General features: G+C 34.8%; 1 protein-coding gene across 1 annotated transcript in view; it reads right to left on the bottom strand.

The window, feature by feature from the left end:
- The window catches only part of PAPPA2 (pappalysin 2), a 451,060-nt gene that overhangs the window by 185,920 nt on the left and 242,227 nt on the right, over positions 1 to 22,913 (bottom strand). Inside the window, exons 13-14 of the mRNA XM_001373611.4 lie at positions 9,040 to 9,175; positions 7,112 to 7,328 (exon numbers count right to left, since the gene is read on the bottom strand). Of these exons, the coding sequence (XP_001373648.2) occupies positions 7,112 to 7,328; positions 9,040 to 9,175 (353 nt within the window). The remainder of the gene's footprint in view (positions 1 to 7,111; positions 7,329 to 9,039; positions 9,176 to 22,913) is intronic.

Raw genomic sequence — 22,913 nt, 5'->3', positions numbered from 1 at the left:
AGTCTAAGGCATTCCATTGATCTACCAATATAATATCCTTTGAATAATAAAAACAGAGACTGGCACTGATATACCCTTTGAGATCTGTTAAGTACTTTATATAGTTTGTCCTAGTTGAACCTTATACTAAGTCTATTATTATCTTGATTTTATAAAAGAGGAAACAAAATGAAGGGAGTGAAGTAAAGTGGTATATAATCATATATTTAAAAAAACTTTAGAATCAGTATTTGAACCTAAGCTATCTTCTTTCTTGATTCTCCCCAAAGCCCTATGCTGGCCACAAGAATCCCTTGTAGCATGCATCCTCAGATTAAGGATAAAATGGTGTCAGAGCACCCTGAAGGAAAGCAGCCTTATGAAAAGAGCATGATGGCCATAAGCTCCTAGGAGGGAATGTGGCAGAAGCTGGATTGCAGGAGGGAGTAGAGTTGGTAGATTCTGATAGTTAATAAGGAGGGATGAAAAGAGGAAAAGGTATCACTTCAGTGCCATCACTTGAGACAAATGCCTTGATAGCCTTATGTAACTTATTTTTTCTGGGCTGCAATCAAGCCATTTACCTAAATAGGCTTATTTAATGATTATATATACTATGAACCACCAATATTATTTACACAGCACGGCAGCTTCTGCTATGCCAAACAAATCAATGGCTTCTATTTCCTAAAGAAGGAAGCTTATGGTACTTGGAGAATGTCAGATAAATAGGCATGGTTACACGAAGGCAAAAGCTTCATTTGACAGGCTTTGCATTATTCAAGCACTAAGGGAATTCAGGTCATAAAGGGTAGGATGGCAGTGGTCATGGATCGCCTTTGTGCCCAGAATTTGAGGGTTTCATAGTTTATAGTGTGTGCATATATACAACTGTGTTTGATATAGATCTGCCCATACTGACTCGTGCCTAATTTATTCTTTAGTAAATGCACATGGCTTAAGAATCTCAGTCAGCTCCCCCTAGTACCAGAGAAAGACATTGGTGTCTGTCAGCTTGCCTGTTAACATGTTACCCTATTACAGTGATTTGCTTGCTAAGAGTAAGCAGCCAATTTGCACTGCTTCTGTCAATCACATGTGGCTTGGAAACCTCCACGCATTCCAGATACACTCTGTGTAAACGAAAGAATCATATCCCATTTCCACTGGTTGAGACGCACGCACATAAAACTTGCTTTTCATACAGTGTCACTTCAAAAGAGTGAAGGACCAGCAGTCATCACAGTTAATCAGCCTCCTCGTCAAGCAGAGGATAAGGCTGCACAGACTATGCCTTATCTCCTTCCTTTTCCTCCGATTTTGTGTCTAGGAGCTATATGATATAAAACCAAGATAGTCCTCACTCTTGCTATCTGTACTGTACTGATTTCCTTGTGGCTTATATGTGATATTATACTCATTCTGAATAAATATAAATTACCTTTCAGTCTTTTGTCAAGACCTCCAGAGGCGTTTGGGCTACAAATGTTTATAGATCACAGAACATCATTTGTTTGACTTTCAGGGGAAAAAATAATAAAAGAAAGATGAAAATCAATTAAGAGATAGAATGGACCAGCATGGGATTGAACTAAAACCCCAAGGAAATAAATTTCAGGTTAGCAGGTCACCAGAAGTCTTGAGTTAGAGGGAAGAGGGAAAACTCCTAGAATGCCCAGGAGCTAAAAAAAGAGGAAGCTCTACTCAAGCAGAAATATAGCATTCACCCTTTTACTGCTAATGAGTTGTGCAAAATGCCTCTCTCTTCTCTCCAATAAGGAAACAGAGGTTACCAAACTTGACTTATTGTAAAAATTTCCTTTTGTTTAAACTATGAACTAGTAGGGTACTATCCCTAACGAGTAACTTAAAGTGAACTCTATGTCTTATTAGTGAGGCTGACATGAACAAGGAATAAGGGTGACTGCATGATACTAGTATTTAGTAAAAGATGGTTTGCGGAAGGAATGACAATATTAGAATATTGTTGTAAGCCCATTCATTTATTTATATTTGCATTTATGCCATTTATAACTAATATAGTCTTAAGTCACTCTGAATCTTAGTTTTTTCATCTGTTAAATATGGGATTTGGATATGTCATTAGTCTTTCCATATATTAACAACAAAAGTACAACAGGAAGAGAAAATCCATCTAAAATAACTAGAGAAGGTATAAAATATTTGGAAATCTTCCTTCTGAGACATACATAGGAATTATATGAAATCAAGTAAAAATTCTCTTCCCAGAAAAAAAGATAGAACTTAATCATTTGGAAAGATTATTGGTTGAACTATGGCAATAGAAATGATAGCACTATTTAACTTAACTTATCCCATGCCATTACTTTATAGAGCTAGCAAAAAATAATTATAAAATTTATATGGAAGATTAAAAGATAAAGGATCTCATGAAATTTAGTTTTTAAAGTGCAGGAAAGAAGGGAATTTAGCAGTAACTAATCTCTAATCATTTTACAAAACAATAATCTTAAAATTAGTTGGTGCTGGTTAAAAAATTACACAAGATCTAGAAGCAAATAAACATAGTATCATAGTGTTCAATAAACCCAAGAGTTCAGCTAGTAGAGCAAGGAATCACTATTCAACAAAAAACAGCTGGGAAAACTGGAAAGCAACCTGGCAGAAACTGTGTTTGGTCTAACATCTCACACCATATTCCACAATAAACTCCAAATGGATACATGACCTAGATATAAATCCTAGATATCACATAGTAAATTAGAGGAAAAGGAAAAGTGATATATTCTATGACTATGGATAGGAGGTAGGTTCTTAACCATGTAGGATATATATTAAAAATGAAATGATTAAATGATAGAAATATTTGCAGTAAATTTCTTGATGATATCCAAGATCTATAGGAAAGTAATTCAAATATATAATAATAAGAGCTACTACCTAATAGATGAATGGACAGAAGGTATGAATAGGCATTTCTCAAAAGAGAAGAAAGTTTATCAATCATCATGTGAAGAAATTGTTCCAAGTAACTAACAATAAGAGAAATACAATTTTTAAAAACAACTCTGAATTTCTACTTCATATCATCATAATTGGCAAATATGATCAAGAAGAAAAATGAAATGTTGGAAGGGATGTGTGAGGAAAAACATACGTGTGTAATTTCGGTATAGTTGTAAATTGATCAAACCATTCTGGAAACCAATTGAAAAATATGTCTAAAAAGTCACTAGACTGTTTCATGCCCTTTGAGTGAGACCAGTAGTAGGAATATAAAACCTAAAGAGATACACATTTTCTGAAATACATATTTTAGTAGCACTTTTTGTTGTAGCAAGCAATTAGAAATTAGGGAATTGCCTAAAACATGGAAAATGACAGAAAAAAACATGGCATATGAATGTAAAAGAATATAATTTTGCCATAAAAATTATGATGGGCATTAAGTCGGAGAAACCAGGAGACATTTGTATGAACTGAAGCAGAGGGTATGAACAGAGCAGAATTAGGAGATCAATTTATACAATTAAAATGATATCACAAAATCACTTTGAAACAAGCACTACGATCAATGCACTAGCCAACCATGACTTCAGAAGACTTCTTGACAGAAAAGTGATTGGAGAAGGGAAAAATGAAACAAACATTTTTGGACATGAAAAATCTATGGGTTTTTTTTTCTTTTGCATGATTATGTTAACTTGTCACAGGGTAGAGTTTGTTGGTCTGGTAATAAAGGAGTCAATTATATGGGGATGATTTCCCCCCCAAAAAAAAGAATAAAAAAGAAGTGAAGTTGTGAGAAAGAGAGATACAGTAGGAGAAAGGGGGAAAAGGGGTAGAATGGAGCAAATTTCCTCACATGAAAGATGTTTGCAAGAAGAGCTTTTAGAGTGGATAGAAAATGGGGTGAGTGGGCAATGCTTGAACCTCATTTTCATCAGAATTGATTCAAAGAGAGAAAAATATGTGTTGTTCAGTCATGTCTAACTATTCATGACCCCAGTTGGAGTCTTCTTGGCAAAAATAATGGAGTGGTTTCTCATTTCCTTTTCGAGTTCATTTTACATTTAAATAAATTAAAGCAAACACTGTTAAGTGACAGGGTCACTACTAAGTGTCTGAGTTCTGAGAATGGATTTGAACTCAGGAAGATGAGTCTCTCTGACTCCAAGCTTGGAACTTTATTCACTGTACCATAAAACTTTCTTTAAAAAAATATATGTAAGCACTCAAATGACTTTAGAAATCTGTCTTACTCATTAGGTGAATAGGAAGAGAAGGGGATTAGAAATATGGATAGGAAGTGACAAAAGGGGAGAAGATTAAGGGAGGCTATGATCAAAAGCAAAATAGACTTTTGAGAAGGGACAGGACAAAAAGAGGAGAAAAAGCAACAGAATGAAATAGGATGAAAGGAAATACATAATAATAATAATAATAACTGTGAATTTGAATGGGATGACCTCACCCATAAAATAGAACTGGATAACGGAATGGATTAGAAAGCAGAATGCAAAAATATATTGCTTATCAGAGACATATTTGGAACATAAGGACACACCGAGAATTAAAATAAATGGCTAGAGCAGAATTTATTATGCTCCAGTGCAATTTAAAAAGGGATGGATAGCAGACATGATCTCAGACAAGTAAAAGTAAAAATAGACCTCATTAAAAGAGATAGATAATCAGGAATACATTTTAGTAAAAGATACTATAGATAAGGAGGTGATATAAAAATATTTACAATTATCTTTAATAAAGGTTTCTTTTTTCAAATACATGGCAAACTGAGTCAAATTCATAAAAGATAAGTCATTCAGTATTTGACAAATGGTCAAAGGATATGAAAAAAGAAATCAGAGCTATCCATAGTGAAATGAAGAAATGCTTTGAATAACTAATGATTAGAAAAATGAAAACTAAAACAATTCCAAGATACCACATTATACCAACTATCCTAGAGAACAATTTGGAACCATTTCCAAAGATCTAAAAACCTGTGTATACATTTTGACTCAGTAATAGCATTACTAGGTCTTTACCCCAAAGATATAAAAGAAAGAGGGAAAAAACCCTATATTTACAAAATTATTTGTAGCAGCCCTTTTAGTGGTGGCAAAGAATTGGAACCTGAGGGGATTTTCACCAATTTGGAGAGTAGTTGAACAAGTTGTTATATGATTTTACTGGAGTATTACTGTGCTCTTTAAGAAATAATGAGAAGGGTGGTTTTAGAAAAGCATGGCAAGACAAGTATGAACTGGTACAAAATGAACTGAGAAGAGCCAGGGGATCATTGTGCAGAACAACAATAATATTGTATGGATGATTAATTGTGAAATACTTGACTACTCTGATCAACAAAATGATACAAGATATTTCTAAAAGACTTTTAATGAAAAAAAAAACCACACACAACTATCTATCTCCAGACAGACAACCAATGAACTTTGAATAAAAATGGAAGTATAATTTCCTCCTTATTTTTTATGCAATATGGCTAATATGGAAATATATGTTTATGAAGTCACATGTATAATTGATACATTGTTTTTCTTTACAGTGGTGGGGAGGAAGGGAAGGAGAGAAGGAACATAGGACATCAAATTTTAAAAGAAAAAATGCTAAAAATAAATAAAAAATTTGATAGAAAACAAAGTTATTCCTTATTTGAGGGGGAAATTTAAGAACAAAAAAAGTATGCATTCAGAATTTCAAATAAAATCCTTTTTTTGCAATCTTTTGCATAAGGAAATGTAGAAGTTTGTTAGTGCTTATAAAATGAGAGAGTTAAATGAGCTACATGATTTCTGAAGTCATTTCCATTTCTCTATGATTTACACCATCACAGGAAAGGGACACAGGTAAATTGGCATTCTTACCTGGTAAATGGTGGGACCCAAAAGTGTGATGAACTATCTAACTGACAGTTACAACTTGGGAAGCATTATATTAGGTGTTAAATGAAGAAGAAAAAAACCAGAAGAAATTGAGGAGAAGAAGAGGAGGAATAAAAAGAGAAGGGAGTGGATAGGAAGGAGATGATGACAGTGGAAGAAAATTTCAAGGAATTTCAAAAACACATCCTTTGCTGATTGTTAATTTTATATATAAGATAAATACTTGTCAACTTAGCTAGTCCAAAGAGAGAGGAACTAGGTATGGGTCACTAGAAGATAAAGTTCAAAACTAGAGAAGAATATCAGTCTAGGATAGTTGAAGAAAGATGAGAGTGGGGAGTATGCCATAAAGATAAAGTGGCATGGGGGGAAGACTTAGCTCCAAGGTCCCAAGATCCAAGATCCAATGTTAGTTGGAGGCTGTAACTGGAAAAGGTGAAGGCTGAGGCACTAAGAAGTCTTTGCAATGGAATCCATAATCTAGGATTCAGAATTAATATCAAGGAAAAATCTGATAAATCATCATTCTTAATGAGATAGTTAAGAAAGATTAAAAATAATTCACAAAATGTAGGACCAAAAATAATTGATTACTCCATAGCTTGGTTAGATGGTCCTCCAGTAGAATAAGGCTTCCTCCAGTCAGCCTGCTGAAAAATTTCTCCTATATTTTGTTACATTAATTCTCTTGACAGTTGACAATCTCTTGTGCAGTGAACACTCAAAATCTCTTCAGATGTAAAGACCCCACTCAACCTGAACTCCATTGGAATTTCCTTTAGAAACCAGAATAATTACCATGCCACAGTGAAGCATTGGATGGGGGGATTTTAGACACACACACACACACACACACACACACACACACACACACACACCCCTGAATACCTTATTAAACAAGGGCAACAAGGGAAATTGTGTGAACAAAGACAAAGAGGGAGAAAAATACAGGACATATCTGAGGACAGTGGTCAAATATGATTTAAATAGAATGTTTGTAAGTATAAGGAATATTATGATATACAAGTAGAAAGTTTTGGCCAAACAAAGAATTAATTCTAAAATATAATACTAATGTTCTCTTCTACAAATTGTTAGCATTCTGTTTTTTAGTATCATGAATAATTTTATAAGTTATAGTCATTCACATAATTATTGAGCATCCATCCTGAAAGCTGGACTTCACTACTGGAAGGTGCTTAATAATGGAGGAGAAAGAAGAGTATAAAGAGATATTGTACCTTGATTGTTGGTGTCCATGTTCTTCATGCCCTGGGACACAATTGTTGGGAGCTAAAGGACTAATAGTTAAGGAAGTCCTTAGGGCCACTGCTGAGATGCCCACAAATGGTGAAGAGAAATTAAGCAACACTGAGGTGGTTTGGTGAAGAAAGAAGTTTAGATTGTGGGTCACATTAATAACCAATGGGTTATGCTGGCATGATAATTCATAGGTTCCTGTGAAGAGAGAAAAAAGTTATGATTATGAGCAACTTAAATATGTAGCATCTAACCAGGAAATCTTTTGGGGATCCAGGTCAAAGACACTAAGTTTTTACTGAGTATCTTGTTAATCACTTGATTAACAAAATATTTAAAAAACCTTACCAGTAGTTAGCTAACACAATATGCACCATATGTAATTATCAATGACACTTTCCATCACAGAGAAGAGGAATGGAGAATAGATTCATCACAGGGGGAGATTAGCTACAGAAGTGGCACAGGTGGAACTATAATCTTGATAGGTAAAACTCTCTGATGGAAACAGTAAGTATGTGCCAAGCAGAAAAGACTTTTCCACTTCTGATGATCTGATCAGCTAGTTTTCTAAGAGATGTTATTTTAGAACTGTAATGCTTAAAGAGTCCAAAATAGGGTGGCATACTGGACACCTACAATGCCAGGAATATATTTCTCAATTGTATCTTTGTGGGAGTTTTTTACATTTCCCTTTGGGCAGTTCCTTTGGAAAGGGCATGAGAAAGATACAGCCTGGCCTAATGCTCCAAGGGAAGGAGTGATCTCCCAACATCCTATAGATTCAGGGAAGAACAAAGGGTAAATTGCTAGTCAATATCTCTGGATAGTAAGAAGAAACAAGGCTATTAGCCTGAGTTGGAGCTTTTTTCTTGGTGTATACCTTTAAAATTCCTTTCATTCTACTTTAACAAAAGACAAAACCTGAGGGAAGAAGAAAATAATTCCTCAAAAAATAACTTCCCTCTTAATTATATCACATTTGAAATGTTTTCACGCTGATTACCTCAGTTTATCCTCACAATTTGGCTTCCTATTACCAGTAGAATAAAATATAAATATTTCCTTTTATCTTTAAAGCCCTTTACAACCTGTCCTCAATCTATCTTCCCAACCTCATGTTATATGATACATATTCCCACACTTTGCAATCCAACCAAGGTGGCTTAACATCTGTTCCTTACCCAGAACACATCATCTTTCATGTCCATGTCTTTGCATAGCTTCCCTTCATATCTCAACATTGCCTAATGAAATCCTTCTCTTCCTTAAAGATGAATATCAAGCATAATTTATAATGTGAAGTCCCTCCTGAGTCCTGTAATTGTTAGTGCTCTCCTACTCAAATTACTGTATATCTAAACTTCTTTGTATTTATTCTCTTTTTATCAATCTGAATAGATTTATTATACAGATTTATCCTTTTGCCTCTCTCATTAAAATGTAAGTTTCTTGTGAGAAGGAACTATTTCATTTGTACCCCATTCTCTAGACCAGTGCCCAACCATATAATCACCAACCAATAAGCATTAAGTAAATGTTTATTGATTTATTGAGCATGCCTCTGAGGAAGTGAGATGCCAAGATTTCAGAAGAAAGAAACACTCCAACTGAATTCAGATTTTTCACTAAGTGAAAAGTATTCATGAACACAGGCCATAAATGAAGAAATCATAGCCATAGTTATAATCTTAAATTTTATACTACTGACATCTTCCAATATGATTCACTTATTGATTGAGCTTTCTGATTTTCCCAATTTTATATTCAAAGAAATGTTCATAAGGAGTGTAAGAAATACAAACAAAGAAAAGAATCAAAGGAAGAACTTCTTTCATTTTGTGGCTCTTTGCAATTTTATCTGTGACATCGTTTCTCTTGTTTTTGAAGGGAGAAATGTTACACTTACCAAGTGAGTGGTTTTGTCCATTGGCATCAGTCAAATGAAGGGTCACTGTTGGCTGCTGTTTTTCCCCATGAATCATGCCATCAGATGCCAAGAAAATGAAAACCGTGGTGGCCATGCCAGGTTGGTCAAAGCATACCTAGGTCCAAAGACACATATATATGACTTGTAATTTGCTTTTATATCAATAAAAATAACTACCACATTACAATAGAGCAGCCATTAAAATGGTTCTAGTCTACCAAACATAGTATTGCTAACATCAGTCAAACAGAATAAAGAATACACTAAGTTCCTTTTTTTGACTAAACACTAAAGGTGAACTCTAAAGAAACTTGTGGGTGAGGAACTTCAGGCATAAAACAGGCAGGGAAGAGGTCACATAGATAATATGGGGGAGAAAATGGGTTAGAGGACGGAGCAGGAATAGAAAAGAGCTTTCCCTGAGGGATGACAAAGATACAGTCCAAGAAAACCAGGAAATTTGCCATGATGATGAGAACATGGAGCAGGAAAGTGGGAAGAGATTGGGTATGGGAAACAAAGTCTGCTGAGGTTATAGTTGGAATTATCAAAGTCTTCTCCAGTGCTATTCTCATGATAGCACAAGGCCTGCTTATGTTGTCACTCCAAATCCCACCCCTACCCTCAAGCACAAATTGCATAGTTATGATTCAGACAAGTGCCTTGAAGCAGGAGGACCAGATGCCTTCTTGATGTAATTTTGATTACTAGAATACAATTATTTATTTGATTATCTGGCAACATAGTACAATGGAAAGAGGAATGAATTTGGAGTCAGAAGCTCTGATTAAAATATTGGTTCTGCTTCTTGCTATCTCTATGATTCTGAAACCCTTTTCTCATCTTCAAACTAATGATAAGTTGAACTAGTTGGCCTCTAAGGTCTCTTCTAGCTTTAGATCTATAAATATCCTTTAGACTCTGTGTTCTATATAGATAAATGAAGTGTTCATTTTAATAGAAATTGTTCTAAATGTCAATGAATCACAATGTTCTATACTTCCTACTTTCTTACATTTCATGTACTTCCCCTTAGAACATTGAAGCCCACTTAAACTGTTAGTCATTTTTATTGATCTAAACTGATATTGAGGACAAGATTTCCACCTTCTCTGGTGCACATGTAGCATGTAACAGCAGTGTCTAGATGGATATTGATGGAATTACTGCCAATATACACTAATGAAACAAGAATAATTAAACCCCAGAAAAACTGCCCTCAGTTTCAGAGTAAGATGTAACATTTAATAGGAGAGAACTCACTTAATGTGATGAATCTCCATAGCTTAGAAGCTACATTATCTGTCTAACCAATCCATGGGTTTTCCCTTGCCCATGAAGTAGTCATTTGCATGATTGTATATGTTAGTTTAATTAATAAGAGCTGATGAATGTGAAAAGGCAGCATGGCAAAAATCCTTCAACTCAATCCCATCCCCATTGAGGAAATGTATATCTGTCCTTTTTAGTTCAGTTCTTTCCTTTGCTTTGTCCATTATCTTCTTTTCATCACAAATCCTTTTGAGAAGAGAAGACAAGAGAAGACAAGAGAAGACAAGAGAAGACAAGAGAAAACAAGAGAAGACAAGAGAAGGCAAGAGAAGGCAAGAGAAGGCAAGAGAAGACAAGAGAAGTCAAGAGAGAAGAGAAGAGATAGAAATACCCAGAATTGAAATGTACAGTATGTAGTAAAAAGTATGAAGTTCATCAATTCATGTTTAGAAGGGATCTTATAGTCCACTGAATCCAATCCCATCATTTTACTCGAGTTTAAATGTCCAAGGTCATATACCTAATAAGTATCCAAGTCAAAGTCTGAACTCAAGTCTTCCTGGTTGCAATCCCAGCCATCAATCTACTAGATCACCTAATTCTTCTCTAACACTGAATATTCTCAAATGGATTGGATTGGGGCCATCTGAGAGCAAAATTTGAAATATATCACAAAGTAACCAAGATACCTTTCCAAAGCCCTGAACCCTAGGTCTACTGGAACAGAGAGAAATTCAAAGTCCCCAAGGAATTCCTTTAATCTTTTCAATTTTGTAAAAAACCAAAGAGGCCTGTTGGGTAAAAAGCTTGGGGTGGGCAGAATAGGCCCTTCAGAGCCAAGGAACAAATATGAAGATCAAGTATGCATGTGGTGGCTTCCTTCCAATGGGCCTCAAATCTGACAGAAGGGAATAGCTGCCTAGAAGGACAGAAGAAATTAGTCTACTCAGTGCCTTCATCCTGGTCTCTTCACTGACACTATTCACCAGGAAACCAGCTGGTGTAGTGGTTGTTCTTATGATGTGGATTCCTTTTTTCTTGGGCCTGAGCCCAAGACCAACATTTCATCTAGTCTTCTTTAAATTCTTTGAAACTCAGACCACTGCAAAAGCTAATTGCTGAGGGATATTAATATGTACAGTGACTTAGTTTGTGGGGAAAGCTAGCACTAGGATGTTTTAGGGGATATCTTAATATATATCACAAGGAAACATGATATATAGGTGATCAAATTAGGGGGAAGCAATTGCACTTCAGGAATATACATTAAGAAAAGAGAAACAGTGGTTTATCTGGCATGGGATGACAGATATCTAGTTGTATGTGCAACTCCAAAAATGCCTCAAGTGTAAATTTTTAGCAAAACAATGAGATACATTCTGTACTTCTCTTCTAATATAGGAAAGCTATTTTAGCAGCAGCTACATTAACACAAAGCCTGGAATCAGAAAGACATCTTCCCGAGTTCAAATCAGGCCTCAGACAAGTGCTACCTTTGTGATTCTAGGCAAGTCACTTAATCCTCTTTGTCTCAGTTCCTCCTCTATAAAATGAGCAGGAGAAAGAAATGGTAAATCACTTTAGTATCTTTGCTAAGAAAACCCCAAAGAAGGTCATGAAGAGTTGGAAGCGACTGAAAGGACCAAACAACAAAAACAATAACACATTAGCATAAGGAAAGAGCAACATACTCTTGATGTTGACATGACCCACTAATGGGAGTTCTCTCTTTTTTTTGGGGGGGGGGCAGTCATGAACCTTTGGCCAAGTGGGTGAAGCCTATGGACCCTTTTTTAGAACAAAGTTTTAGAATAAATAACATAAAATCCATAGGATTACAAAGGAAATCAGTTATGCTTGAATGAATCTATAATTTTTTAAATTCTTTTTTACCCTGTTTAAGAATTTGAAATGAAGCCTAGAATTTAGAACTGAAAAAGATAATAATTAAAGGACCAACAGCATAATTTGATACATGTTTTAAAATTGCTGTAATTCCTAATAATTTCTCCTTTTGAAAAAATATACATTAGATACAAATAATTATCATATAGTTGTTGTAACTTTATTTTGAAATAGAAATGTTCATCCTATTATCTCTATAGCCTTTGCCCTAATTGTATAATTGCATCTTGGTCCTTCAAAGTAATTTAATTTCTGATCCTTTTTAAAAACCAGCATGGACTTGTTCAAAACAATGTAGATGGCAGCCCAACCAGAATTTGAGCCCCAGTGCTCTGGTTCCAATTCCAGGGTCATTACCATTTAATATGGTGGATATATTATAGTGACTATCTCACATTGTTTTTGTTTAGAAAATAACTTGGATTCCCCCATTGAAGCATAGAGCATCCCCTACAGAACTGATCTGTATGTAACCTTCATCAATATGTAAGGATCTAGGAGTTCACTAAAATCCTAGTCATCTCTAACACTTGGAATTAAGTTTATAATTTTGAAGATTATCATAATATTCAAATCATTTATCTTCTCTAGGGCTGTTTCCTCAATGGGAAAATGGGAGTATAAATAGAACTGCCTCACAGAATAGTTATGAAGATGAAACACATAAAGAGTTTTGTAAACTTTAGGCTGTTATATAAATGCTAATTATTAGTATTTTAAAGTCTAGTTATGCAGTGATCTCTCTGTCATTCATCTCGTCTTTTTTCTGGAGAGCTAAAGAACACTCTTTGACTCCTCTAGTCTTCTCAAGTGACCATTTAGGTCTAGAATATTTATAAATTATAATTTATAAATTGATTATCTCTTTTTTGTGAAATGGTGCTATTACCATTCCCATTTTCACTCATCTTCTTAGAAATAACTCTATAGCTAATTTCTTTAGACTTAACTGATAGAGAGGTAGCATTTGAATCTAAAATTTTCTTGGTACCAGGAAATTCTAGGTTGGGAAAGTTCCTCTACCAACATGGTTACATTTTATATTTCTCTCCTAGAATGCAAAGTGCCTTGAAGTCAGATCTTATTTGTTTATTTGTTTGTTTTTAATTCCAGTAGTAAAGCATAATTTCTTTATTGTTTAATAAATACTAGCTGAATTGAAAGCAAGAGTAATTTGCTTATAGGGATACATGAATAGTGTAAGAATTTCCACTTGTAGTCCGTATGCTTGATAGTTCTATTGTCATTATTGGCTAAAATTTCTCCTTTAGTCGATACATTTGTAGGTTCACATTAAATATTTCTCTTTTGTTGCCTCTAGTTATCACTAGTGAAATTCACCCTGCCAAGTATCCTAGTTCCTTGTGCCTAGGAGATTCCAACAGTATTGACCTTTAGTTAACTTAGGATAGGGCAGTCTAGTTAATTGTAGCCTTTGCTATTCCTGATGGTCCCCTTAAATCACTAGATCACAATATGAGGAAAACTTTCCACAATCAAGGCCAGTCTTGATAATTCTCAGATCAAAATCTTGAACCCAACAAGGGACAAAGTGCCCTTTAAAATACATGATTCAAGGAAGGAAATCCCCATCAGCTCTCTGTCAAACATAAGAGACAAGGAAGACCTTTTCAGAAAAGCCCAAATTTCCTTGGGATCAGGCGAAGCCCTCAGGACCACAGCGGACAGCAGTGAAATTCAGTCAGTCATAACTCTGAAAGGACTTTCTTTGAAACAAACAAACAAAAATAATAAGTGAAAGCAAAACTAACCTCAAATGCTTAGTTATTTTATGATCCAAAGGCTTCACATAAAAACAACCATCCCAACTGGGGCCAGTGGTGGGATGTTAAGACTAAAGGAATGTTTCACCTAATGCAGAACAGTTTGAGAGAGAGAAATCTCTCTTGTCTGCCCTCTAGGCCAGACCCACTTAGTAAACAGGCAGGCCAAGTATTTCAGTTTTCTGGTCATCTTTGTGGTGGTCCCTGAAGAACTGACCCCAAGACTGTACCACAAACTTGAAAAGAATCTTCTCTGAGGTCTAAAAATGTATTGGGTTTGTTACTGGCTTGTTGTTTTTCCCTATGCCCTTCCATTTTTTTTTCAGCTATGGGCACTTCTCAGTTCTGAAGGGGAAGAGGAAACACTCTAGCCATGGCAGATAGGCAGTGCCAGGGTTATCCCTCTGGTGAATGGAGACTTGTAGACATTTAGCCAAGAAATAAGAAGGCTGCTTTTTTTTCTTTTCCTTATGAATATTAATTTTTATTCTGAACTTCTGAACAAACAACTAGATTAGGCATTTCCATATAAAAAGTAGAACAGAAAAAGAGCATTATGCATGAAATTGCAGGTCTCTATTATTTAAAGTTTACTTTTGAGTACAGCTAAATGCCTCTTAATGAAAAAAATAAATCCTATGAAATGGTCAAATTCATATTATTTGAATTTTCTGTTTTTGTTTAGTCATTCAGTCATACCTGACTCTTCATGAACCCATAGATGACATAACACCAGGTCATGCAGTCCCCAACTGTTTCCCAGTGTCTGTTCAAGTTCATATCCATTGTTTCTATGACACTATCTGGTCATCCCATCACCTTTTCCTTTTGCCTTCAATCTTTCTTTTCATTATTCGGTCAAAAAATTTACATTTCATCTTCTTTTCATTTCAATATAAAGTGTGAATCAATTTCTTTATGTATTGACTAATTTAATCTCCTTGCTGTCAGGGGACTTTTAAAAGTCTTCTCCAGCACCATTCTATGAAAACATTGATTCTCCAATGCTCAATTTTCCTTATAGTCTAAGCCCCACAGCCCATTGCTACTGGGAAAAAAAAAAGAGTCATAGCTTTGACTATACAGATATTTGTCATCAAGGTTATGCCTCTGCTTTTTAGCACGCTGTCCAGATTTACCATAGCTTTTTTTCCAATGACTATCTTAATTTCACGACTTCAGTCACCATCTGCAGTGATGTTTGATCCCAAGAACGTAAAATCTGACACTATTTCTATTTCTTTTCCCTGTATTTGCCAGAAAGTGATGGGATCGGTTGCCAAAATTTTAGGCTTTTTAATGTTAAACCTCAGCTTTTATACACTTCTCTTTTATCCTTGCCAAAACATTTCTTAATTCTTCTTAACTTTCTGCCATCAGAAAGTATTGTCTGCATATCTGAGATAGCGAACAATACTTCTACAACCTTAATTCTGACTTTTGATTCATCCAGTCTGTCATTTTATATGATGTTCTCTGCATATGTAAATAAATAAGGTGATAATATTCAGTCTTGTCATACTCCTTTTCCAATTTTAAACCAACAGTTGTTCCATGTTTGGTTCTAACATGTATGCATTTTGTCCCATCTACACATTCCTCTGGAGACAAGTAAAATGATCTGGTAATCCCATACTTGTCATATTTTGTTGTGATGCATATAGTCAAATGCTTTAGTGTAATCAAAGATGCAGTAGATATTTTGTTGTTGTTGTTTTTCTGAAACTCCCTTGTTTTCTCCATAATCCAAGAAATGTTGGAAATTTGGTCTCTAGTTCATCTGCCTCTTCGAAAAACAAGCTGCTCTTCTAGTACTCATGAAGCCTCGCTTGCAGAATCTTAAGCAGGACCTTGCTGCTATGTGAAATGAATGCAATTGTTCAGTTAATTTGAACATTGTTTTGGCATTTCCCATCTTAAGGATTGTGATATAAGCTGATTGTTTCCAATTCAGAGGCTATTAGTGAGTTTTTTTAAATATGCTGGTATAGTTAATGTAACATTTTAACATCACCATCTCTTAATAATTCTACTTAAAACCCAACAAGTCAACTAGTCTTATTGTTAGTAATACTTTTTAAGGCCCACTTGACTTCATGCCCCAGGGTGTTTGACTCTAGATCAGTAACCATACCATTGTCATTCTCAGTGACATTAAGACCTTTCTATAATTCTTTTGTATATTCTTACCACCTCTTATCAATCTTTTCTATTTCTGGTAAGTCCATATCATTTTTGTTTTAACACATCCATGTTTGTATAATGCATTACCTTAATATCTCTTTTTTTCTCTTTTTTGTAAACATTTACCTTTTGTCTTAGAATCAATATTTTCTAATGGTTCCAAGGCAGAAAAGTAGTAATGTCTAGGCACTACAGGTTAAGTGACTTGCCCAAGGTCACACAGCTAAGAAGTATCTGAAGCCAGGAGCTCCTTTCTCTAGATTTGGCCACCTAGCTGCCTCCAATGTCTAGTTTCTTGAAGAGTTTTCTTGTCTTTTCCCATTCTATTGCTTTCTATTTCTTTGCATTGCTCATTTAATAAAACTTTTGTATTTCTCCTTGCTGTTCTCTGGAATTCCATATTCAACTAATTAAACTTTTCTCTTTCTCCTTTACATTTTACTTTCCTTCTTTCTTCAGCTCTTTGTAAATTCTCATCAGAGAGCCTGTTTGTTTTCTTGTTCTTTTTCTTTGGAGTATTTTTCTTGCTGCTTCCTCTGTAATATTTTGAATCTCTGTTTATGATTTTTCAGGTATTCCATATATTAGACTGAATCCCTTAAATTTAATTATACCTTCCATTTCATATCCATAAAGAATGTTACTGAGGCTATACCAATATGGTCTGATTTTTTTTTCTCCTTCAATTTTTAAGTCTGGATTTTGCAATAAGAAGCTCAAGCTCTGAGTCACAGTGCTTTGTAGCTTTATTTCAGTTGATTGAATAGAACTTCTTCGCCTATGACTGCAAAGTATTTAATCAATCTGATTTTTATATTGATCATCTTGTAATGTCTATAGGTAGAGTCAACTTTTGGGTTGTTGAAAAAGTGTTTTCAGTGATCAGCGAGTTATCTTGACAATACTCTACTAGTCTCTTCCCTGATTGATTTTATATTTCAAGGCCAAACTTGCTTCTTATTTTAAATATTTTTAAAATTCTGATTCCCTATAATGAATGTGACATCTTCCTTAGTGTAATTTCTATAAGATGTTGTAATTAGGTCTTCAGAAAACTGATTAACTTTTGTCTCTTCAGCAAAAGTCATTGGAGCACAGGTTTGAATTACTGTTATGATGAATACTTTGCTTTGGATTCAAACAAATATCTTTCTATTGTTTTGGAGATTATACTCTAGTACTTATTTTCTTACCCTTTTATTGACTGTAAGGGATACTCCAGGATAAGTAATGATCATATTAATTACATTTACCTATTGTACTAGTGGGGAAATCAAGAAGGAACCAAAGTTAACAGATACTTGGGAAAGAGGGAACATATACAAGGTAGCACCACTTCTTCTCCCCTTCCCCAGGCAGAGCTGTTTGATTATGAAATCTGATCTGAATAGAGCCAAAGGGTAAGTGAAGATCCCCTTCAGTCTCCTTCTTCTTTAGATGATGTATTTTGTAATTCCCCTCCTAGCACATTGAATATGATTGATTCTTTAGTAAAAATGAAAAAAATCTATTTATTGGGTAAAAGGGTGAGGTATAACTAGGGTAGAGGAAACAGGGAGTCCCTGATGATTCCCTTTTACAGATGGTGTTAGGGGTTTAAATCAGGAGTCCCAGACTATATTCAATGTCTTGGTGACTCAAGATATTGATATTTCTTGCCTCAAAGCTATGGTTGGTATATATCTTCTTCAGGATAGGATCTTTTCTTCCCCTGAGGGAAAAGTCTCTATTCTAATAATATCACCAATGAATGGACTGGGTCTTCTGTTTCTCAGCAAAAGATTAATGGATATATATTATCTTCTCAGTAGGAGTTTTGTTCCTTTTCTCTTCAACCCAAGCATAGAAGAACTCAGCCGATCTCAAATGATCCAGCTTTAACTTGGCTGGAATGTTCCATCCCATCCCGTGAGGGCAGCAGGATTCCATCTCATGTTTTTCTGAGACAGACTTTCAAATCTAATCTTTTCCATTCATTTTGGCATTTTCCCTCTTTCACTCCATTCCCATCCATTTAAGGTCACTGACACCCAAGATGTTAATGTTTAGTCTTTCCATCTCTTCTTTGACCACATCCAGATTTCCTTCATCCATAGCTCCATAGATTCTAGGTTCCAATGCAATGTTGATCTTTATAGCATCAGACTTTCCTTTCATCACCAAACATATCTGCAATTGAGCATCCTTTTTTTTTTATTTTGGCCCAGCAACTTCATTAGTACTAAAGTTACTTTTAGTTGTACTCTACTATTTCAACATAATGTATTGCATATCCTCCAACCTGAGGGACTTCTCTTCTGATATCATATCTATTATCATTTTATTACTATCTATAAGATTTTTAGCCAATATATACAGGAATGGTTTGTCATTTCCTTCTCCATTGGATCAACTTTTGTTAAAACTCTCTACTATGCCCTGTCTATCATGGTTAACCCTGTATGGCATAGTTTCATTGAGCTATAAAAGCCCTTCTCTAAGTGTCCCATGAAGAAAGGTATTTGAATTTATGACTGTATAAAAGATATTAAATGATTCCAGTCCAATGAAAATATGCATTGAAAATTCAAACTGTTGTTTTCACTTCATGGGATACATTATTTGCATTAATTGAAACCTGGCTACAACAGCAACCTGTAGTTTTCAATGGTTTTTTTTGTTTTCTGTTCGACTAGTTTTTTTAGGTTCCTTCCATTTTAATAACCAGATTCTTAATATTATACTAGTAATTCTAGCTGTAGCAATTAGAGAAGAAAAAGAATATGAAGGAATTAAAGTAGGCAATGAGGAAACAAAATTATTACTCTTTGAGGCTGATATGATAGTATACTGAGATAATCCTAGAAAACCAACTAAAAAGCTAGTGGAAATAATTAATAACTTTATCAAAGTTTCAGGATACAAAATAAACCCACATAAATCTTAGCATTTCTATATATTTCCAACAAAAATCTGTAGTAAGACATAGAAAAAGAATCTCTATTTAAAATCACTCTGGACAACATAAAATATTTGGAAATCAATCTGTGAAGACAAACAGGAATTATAAGAAAATAATTACAAAACACTTTTCTCACAAATAAAACTAGATCTAAATAATTTGAAAAACATTAATTGCTCTGGGTAGACTGAACTAATATAATATTATATAATAGTATATAAATATATATTTATTAAAAATAATATAATATAATAAAAATGAAAATCCTATCTAAATTAATTCAATGCCATATCTATCAAACTACAAAAAAAACCTATTTTATAGAACTCAGAATAATATAACAAAATTCATCTGGAAGGACAAAAGATCAAGAATATCAAGGGAATTAATCAAAAAAATGTGATGGATGCTGGCCTAGCAGTACCAGATTTTAAATTGTACTATAAAGTAGTGATCATCAAAATGATCTGGTACTGGCTAAGAGATGAGAAAGTGGATCAGTGGAATAGATTAGGACAAATGACTTCAGCAATCTAGTGTTTGATAAATCCAAAGATCCCAACTTTTGAGAACTCAGTCATTGACAAAAATGCTGGGAAGACTTCCCAGTAAACATGACGACAGTCTAGATGTAAGACTCATCCTCTCCTCAGCACCCATTAACATAGACTACCTCAAAAGACCAAAAAAACAAAAATTCATGAGAACAAAAGGACTCTACAGTAGGGTTCAACATTGAAGGTACATGGGATTTGGGAATTTCCACACTATAAGGGAGTGAAAAAGCTCTCACCAAAGCTTGAGCTGATCTACCCTCCCCCACCCCACCTACAGACACAGAGTCAGAGCCAGCTCACTCCAGAATCAGCGAGTCAGTGAGGGGAAACTCTAGAATGAGTAAGGGGCACCTCTAGGCCCTTGGGAGCTGATTAAGACCACCAAAGACCTACCCCTGAGAGTAGCTACACCTGAAACCACAGCAGGCTGAAGAGTACAGACAGTGGGCGCTCACAGGAAGATAGAACAGAGAAGGGTAGCAAACAGCAGAAGCTGGGAGATTTGAGAGCTTGCTTCAACCAAAATCTTTGCTCCATAACTCCATACAAAGAGAGTCTGCCCATCTCATTCAAATTTCTGACTAAAAAGGGAAGGAAAAACCTCCACAGTGATGGCAAATTGTGCCCAGGAACAACAACCTCCCTCCAAGAAAAACAGTTCAAGGGGTTGACCCTGGAAAATTTTTACAGAGGAAAAATCCAGGCTACAGAGGAAATAGAGGAGGAAATTCAAACAAATGCACCAAAACCTTCTAAAAAATGGAAATTGTCCACAGGCTCTTGAAGAATTTAAATTGGAGCTTATAAAAAAGATGGAAGCCTTCTGGCAAGAAAAGTGGGAAATAGTTCAAAGAGAAAATAACAGTTTAAAGGGCAAGAACTCCCAATTGGAGAAATAGCTGGAAGCCACAAGATAAAAAAACAGGACAGACAAAACTGAAAAGGAAAACTAGTCTTTAAAGAACAGAATTAGGCAATTGGAAATCAATGATCTTGTAAAACAACAAGAATTAATAAAGCAAACTTAAAAGACTGAAAAATAGATGAAAACATAAAATATCTCACTAAGATGACAGATCAGGAAACAGAGCAAGGAGAGACAATATGAGAATAACTGGTCTACCTGAAAAGCCAAAAATAAACAGAAATCTTGACATCCTACCACACGAAATCATTCAAGAAAACTACCCTGATTGTCTTGAACAAGGGGGAAAACAGGCATTGAAAGAGTTCATAGAACATCCTCTACACTAAATCTTCAAAAGAAAACTACCAGGAATGTAACTGCCAAATTCAAGAGTTTTCAAGCTAAGGAGAAAATTATACAAGAAGCCAAAAAGAGACAATTCAGATACCAAGGAGCAATAGTCAGGATCACACAGGACCTGGAAGTGTCCACACTAAAGGAACACACGGTGTGGAACATGATATTCAGATAGGCAAGAGAATTGGGTCTTCAACCAAGGATCACCTATCCATCAAAACTGATTATATACTTCCAGGGGAAAGTATGGGCATTCAACAAAATAAAAGATTCCCAAGTATTTATAAAGAAAAGACCAGAACTAAGTGGAAAGTTTGATTTCCAAGCACAAACATCAAAAGAAACATGGAAATGTAAATAGGAAAGAGAGGAAAAGGGGGGGAGATATTTTTTATTCAAAATTTCTTCTTAAAGGACTACAATTAGATTAAATTATATATATATATATATCAATATATGCATAAAATGTTATTTGTAACTCTCAAAAATTATATTCACTATTATAGTAATTAGAAAAATTATTCACAGCAAAAGATTGGGAAAACAAGACGATATGCAAAAAAAGAAAAAGGGAGGGGATAATCAAAGATGCCACCAAGAGATACTTGAAGAAATAAAGTAAACAGGATAATCTTTATCACAAAAAGATATGCATAGGAAGGGGAAAGGAAGAATACTCTTATAATAAGGAGAGGAAGAGAGTACTAATAGGTAATACTTAAACCTTACTCTCAGTGAAATCAATTCTGAGTGGGAAGAGCATCTAGAATCCATTGGGATCTTTAATTTTATCTTATCCTACAGGGAAAGTGAGAAGGGAAAAAACTAAGGGCGTTAGGGGGGAGGGAGTACAAAAAGGGAAGGAAAGAGAGGGGGGAGGGAATTTAACAGAACTTAAAAAAACAAGAAGGGAACAAAAAGGGAGGGACCAGAAAGGGAAGCATATTAAGGGAGGGGATTAGAAAGATTGATTAAAAGTAAACCACTGGTTTAAAAGGACATATCAAAAGAAGAAAGGGCAGAACTATGAGAGGTTATCAAAATGCTGGGGAATACACAAGTGACAATCATAACTTTGAATGTGAATGGGATGAACTCACCCATAAAACAAAAACAAATAGGAGAGAGGATTAGAATCCAAAATTCTACCATATGTTGTCTACAAGAAACACAGCTGAGGTGGGTAGATAATCACAAGTTACAATTAAAGGTTGGAGCAAAACCTATTGGACCTCAACTGATAGAAAGAAGGCAGGAGTTGCAATCATGATATCTGACAAAGCCAAAGAAAAATAGATATGATTAAAAGGGATAGGGAAGGTAAATACATCCTGATAAAAGGGAGTATAGACAATGAGGAAATATCAACATGTATGCACCAAATGGTATAGTATCCAAAATTCTAAAGGAGAAATTAGTGGAATTGAAGGAGGAAACAGATAGTAAAACTATACTAGTGGCAGTCCTAAACCTACAACTATCAAATTTAGATAAATCAAATGAAATAGTAAATCAGAAAGAGGTAAAAGATGTGAATGAAATCTTGGAAAAATTAGAGTTAATAGATATATGGAGAAAAATAAATAGGGGAAAAGAGGAATATACCTTCTTTTCAGCAGGACATGGTACATTCACAAAGATTGACCATGTACTAGGTCATAAATACACGGCAAACAAATGCTGAAAAGTATAAATAATAAATGCAAACTTTTCAGATCATAATGCAATAAAAATAATGATCACTAAGGGTACATGGAGAGCCAAATCAAAAATTAATTGGAAATTATATCACATGATTCTCCAAAATCAATTAACAAGAGAACAAATCATAGAAACAATTAATAATTTCATTGAAGAAAATGACAATGATGAGACATCCTTTCAAAATCTATGGGATGCAGCCAAAGCAGTACCCAGGGGAAAATTTGTATCCCTGAGCTCATATA

This window comes from Monodelphis domestica, chromosome 2, assembly GCF_027887165.1.
Source record: "Monodelphis domestica isolate mMonDom1 chromosome 2, mMonDom1.pri, whole genome shotgun sequence".
NCBI lineage: Eukaryota > Metazoa > Chordata > Mammalia > Didelphimorphia > Didelphidae > Monodelphis > Monodelphis domestica.
The sequence above is the reverse complement of the archived record's forward strand: the minus strand, read 5'-3'. Positions and strand labels throughout refer to the sequence as shown.